This window comes from Limulus polyphemus, unplaced genomic scaffold, assembly GCF_000517525.1.
Source record: "Limulus polyphemus unplaced genomic scaffold, Limulus_polyphemus-2.1.2 Scaffold5229, whole genome shotgun sequence".
Lineage (NCBI taxonomy): Eukaryota > Metazoa > Arthropoda > Merostomata > Xiphosura > Limulidae > Limulus > Limulus polyphemus.
The window spans coordinates 35,890-40,795 of record NW_013670839.1 but is presented as its reverse complement, the minus strand read 5'-3'; the positions used below and the strand labels follow the sequence as shown (position 1 = coordinate 40,795).

General features: G+C 35.3%; 1 protein-coding gene across 1 annotated transcript in view; it reads left to right on the top strand.

Annotated features, from left to right (window-relative positions):
• Nucleotides 1-4,906, top strand: part of LOC106472300 (Down syndrome cell adhesion molecule-like protein Dscam2) — a 59,398-nt gene that overhangs the window by 19,792 nt on the left and 34,700 nt on the right. The window contains exons 4-5 of the mRNA XM_022400904.1: nt 1,057-1,206; nt 4,220-4,513. Coding sequence (XP_022256612.1) covers nt 1,057-1,206; nt 4,220-4,513 — 444 coding nt within the window. The remainder of the gene's footprint in view (nt 1-1,056; nt 1,207-4,219; nt 4,514-4,906) is intronic.

The following is a 4,906-nucleotide window of genomic DNA, read 5'->3' as shown; positions in this document are numbered from 1 at the left end:
TTCAGATAGCATACGCTGTGAAGTAATGGAGAAGATGATACTTAACATCATCATGATGTTCCTAATGTCCACCCTTACTATAACTTACAAAGAAACAAGCTTCAGATAGCATACGCTGTGAAGTAATGGAGAAGATGATACTTAACATCATCATGATGTTCCTAATGTCCACCCTTACTATAACTTACAAAGAAACAAGCTTCAGATAGCATACTCTGCGAAGTAATGTAGAAGATGATACTTAACATCATCATGATGTTCCTAATGTCCACCCTTACTATAACTTACAAAGAAACAAGCTTCAGGTAGCATACTCTGCGAAGTTATGTAGAAGATGATACTTAACATCATCATGATGTTCCTAATGTCCACCCTTACTATAACTTACAAAGAAACAAGCTTCAGGTAGCATACTCTGCGAAGTTATGTAGAAGATGATACTTAACATCATCATGATGTTCCTAATGTCCACCTTTACTATAACTTACAAAGAAACAAGCTTCAGATAGCATACTCTGCGAAGTAATGTAGAAGATGATACTTAACATCATCATGATGTTCCTAATGTCCACCCTTACTATAATTTGTGTTATCTATATAAACTGGATGCTTTACTTCCCTGTTAGTATATAGAAATCTGGGTTATCTATAAAAAACCGCGTGCTTTTTTTCAGGATATTTTGGAAACTTTGGTGTTCTAAATTTGGTATTAAATGTTCTATTTCCGAATTTCATTAAGGATTTGTATGTTATTTGGTAGATCTGGAATTTAGCAGGAATATTACTTAATGTAAAACCAGGGCGGTTATTTTGATACTTCAGCTGAAATATGATCACGTTTGAAGTATGATGATACTATCACATGACGAAAGTATCTCAAGGGTCCTCTGATGAACCCTTGAAAATCATATAAAAGTGTTTCAAAACTTAAATAAACTATTCTAAGTTTTCATAAAGGTACACAAGGTATTCACTATATTAAATCTGTATGCGCTGACAGTTAGTATTTTTAATATTTTCACTTTGTTTTTAAAAAACTTTTTCTTCTATTTCAAGGTGGAAAATACACCGTTCTAGCAGCTGGACGCTTGTTGGTGCGTGACGTCACAGACGAAGACGAAAGGAAAACTTTTCGTTGCCAAGTTTTCAATCGTCTAACGTCAGAATCTAAAATAAGTAACAAAAACGGGAGAATAATTATAACAGGTTAAATTTTCAAATATCGATTGTAGCTTAAATACTAAGGCAATGTGTCCACCCCCTTTTTCTCTAACTCAAGACTTGTTACAACTGAGCTAAGTCTTTGTTGCTGTATTTTGTTACACCATTAATTATCCACTATTACCTTAGGCATAGTATTTCTCGTGTTTACCTTCTCATAACCTCAGAACCTAAGCATCTAAAGATATGTTCACAATACAAGATAGAAATTTATACCGGATACATTTTGCCTGTTGTCTCCACAACTTTAGTAACTCGATAATCCGAACGCTGTAAGTTAGGAAGTTTCACTTTTCTCCTTCAGGGGGGTTAATAATTGTTACTAATTAAAGAAGGGATGATTGTAATGAAAATATTTTAATCAGCATGGTGAATAAATATATATATATATATATATATTCAATTTCGTGTTTTATCTAAGACTATGTTGCACCCCAGTCTGCGGGCTTACAATACTAGAATCCAGGTTTCGATACCCGTGGTGGGCAGAGAACTGATAACCCATTGTGTAGATTTGTGCTTAACTTCAAACAAACGAAACAAAGACGATGTCGCTTTATACTAAAAAGCAACAGAATGTGATTTTTATGAAACTGTTTTTTCTGGAACAATCGCGCACTTTACTTGGGTGTATTCCTACATATATTTTCAATTAGCCGTTATTGTAAGACGATCTTTCTATGCAAATAAGCAAGTCACGTGACAACCTCGGCTGATATAAAGTCGCTGTGGCAACGTATTTTGACTACATTTTAACATTGTTTAGTGTTTTGTAAACAATATGATGCCACAGAAAACGGACTGTTTTTTCGGAAATGTATGTAACAGTCTTTATTGACTCAAAATATTCATATATTCAGATCATAAGGATGTGTTCAGATCGGGGATTTAGAAATTCCAAGCTTGATTCACACACCTAGCAATATCTGAGCGAAACCTTATGCTTAATGGCATTGGAAAACAAAGGAATGTGGATCAACTTGGGGATTCAGCATCCTTCCAGAAACAGACCTGCAGTAAGTCATACCCCAGTTGTGTTAAGTAAAGTGCGACATCCTTGACAGGAAAGAATCCATAAACTAAAGGTCAGTGGCAAAAGTCGTTCACGTGCCACAGACGACAGTATGTAACATAATTAAAGATGATCTCCGTCTGGAAAAGTGACATAAATCACGTATACACAAACTGCTTCCACGACAAACCCATTCAACTTCACATACCTTAAGCAGATGGGGAATGAAATGGATCTTCGTCTTTTTTTTCTCAAATGAAGACATACACGTCAAGTAACTGAACATAGTGCCTATTAATTTCTGGGCAATCAGAATGTTGAAACAGGCGTTGGGAAACCGTCGTCCTCGTACACTAGATAGATTATGGAAAGCTTCATAGAGAAGAAATGTGCTTTTGGCATAACCTTATGCCGGAACCTTTGGCGATGGAAACTGTGTTGCAGGACTATTGTCAAAAACACTGTCGTCAGATAGAGCAGTATTCCTTAAACACCGCTTGCCAGTTCATTACAACCACCTTGCCTTATAGAGCATATCGGACGTGCTGACATGTACTTTAACGACGTATTAAGACTCCAAACTCGTTTTAATATAGCGCACTCAATCCCGGTAATCGTGCCACATCCTAGACAATACGTAGCTAGTGGTCAAAAAGGTATTAGTTGCTAAGTGAATGTAACAACAGGAATAACGAATCAAATCTGTGTATCCTGACATTTCTCGACAACAATAAGGAAATATTTAATACCGCACGTTATTATTTTTGTGATTGGTTGTGAAAAAGCATTTTTTAACATGTTACTGGTTTAATTTCAACTCGTCCCTAAACTTAAAGGCTTATAACACCAGAATTCAAGGTTCGATCCTCACGGTGTACATATTGCTGATACTTCACTGTACAACTTTGTAATAAAACAAGTTTTCAACTGAATATTTTTTCTTTCTCTGTATGAGCCCCCACCCCCCTCTTTCTCACTGGTGGCTCAATATTAAACTTGAGGACTAACCACATTAAATATCGAAGTAAGATATTTGCGGTAAAAACAGAGCAGATAGGTCATTGTGTAGCTTTGCACTTAAACACAAAAAATGAAGTCCTCTGTGTATGTACATATACATACAACATACGTAGCTCACACAATAGACATCAGACTGAGAGCCTATCCTTGAAAACCGGTGGACTAAACATTAAAAGGAAAATAAGTAAAACATTTCAAGTGCATGTAGAGCTTTTAAATTGATTTATAGTTTGCCTGCTTTCATTTCAAATGACAGATTTCTTTCTCTAAATCCTTTATATCCTACTAATATATATATACATTTTTCCTTTTCAACTACGATATAAAGACGTCAAAGTAAGAAGAATCATTGAGCATTAAAATCTGGATGTTTAAAACAGTTTTACTAATCGTTGGAAAAGTTCCATCAAATATTTCATTGATACAGAATCAGATTCCTCTAATGTGCGTTTCATAAAAATGATAAGTTTTGTTCTGAGGTATGTATCAAACATCTATTTATAAAAAAAACATCCAGTTTGATCAAATAAATCCCATATTGATTTCGACGTAATAAGGTACTTAGTTTTATGGCAATGAAAATGTATTTATATATATATATATATTCTTCATTTCTTGTTTTTATTTTATTTCTTATATGTCAATGTAGTTAAGACATTTAGTGTCCGAGTATTCTACCCTCACCTGGCATTTTTTTCCCTCTTTTCATTTTCAATATTAGCTGCTGGGTGTAATTGTGGAGTTAACTGATCATTCCACCAAACAAAAATATATATATTTGATACGAAGTCCCCTGTAAGAAGCTTCGTGAATTATCTGGTTTTTTAAACAAAATATTTTCAGGTCTCTCTGTACAGTAAAACCTGTATAAAGCGGGTGAAAGCATCATTTGTTTATATTGTTAGTAAAACTAGACATTTTTACCACAAAGAGTGGTTTCAAACTATTCCGTATCTTCCCTGTCAGATGTCCACAGTGTCATTTCTCCAAGACTGATATATTCTGTACCTGTAATCAGGGGACAACAAGGCGATACTTTGTCTCTCCCCTGCGTGGCACAAGGAAATCCCGTTCCCCACTACGTGTGGTACAGGCTACACGAAAGAGAGAGAATCCCCCTGTTTCTTGGACACAGAGTTTATCACTACTCAGAGCTACTCACCCTGGAGTTCATCTCTTTGGAAGATAACGGTACTTACATTTGTGTAGCAAACAACAGTGCTGGAGAGGTTGAGACTCAGACCGATGTGATTGTAACTGGTGAGTTTTTCACTTTCCTGAGACTATTTCGTAAGCATATCACAAATGTTACCGTGTTTATCCTTCACCATTATAAGGTGCAAGGTAGTTTACTTGTTTTCTTTTTACTGCACATGATTCTTACCGAGATAAAGAATAGAAATTTTCATATTTGGTGTAAATATTGGATGGTGCAAAAGGCACTCTCCAACACCAAGTCCTGCCTTTAGAGTTGTTCGAAATAGATAACCTCGCACAATATCACACAGAAATGATTTAGAAAATCTCTTTGTACTAACAGGGTAGTAAAGCATCCAGTTTATATAGATAACACAAATCTCTTTGTACTAACAGGGTAGTAAAGCATCCAGTTTATATAGATAACACAAATCTCTTTGTACTAACAGGGTAGTA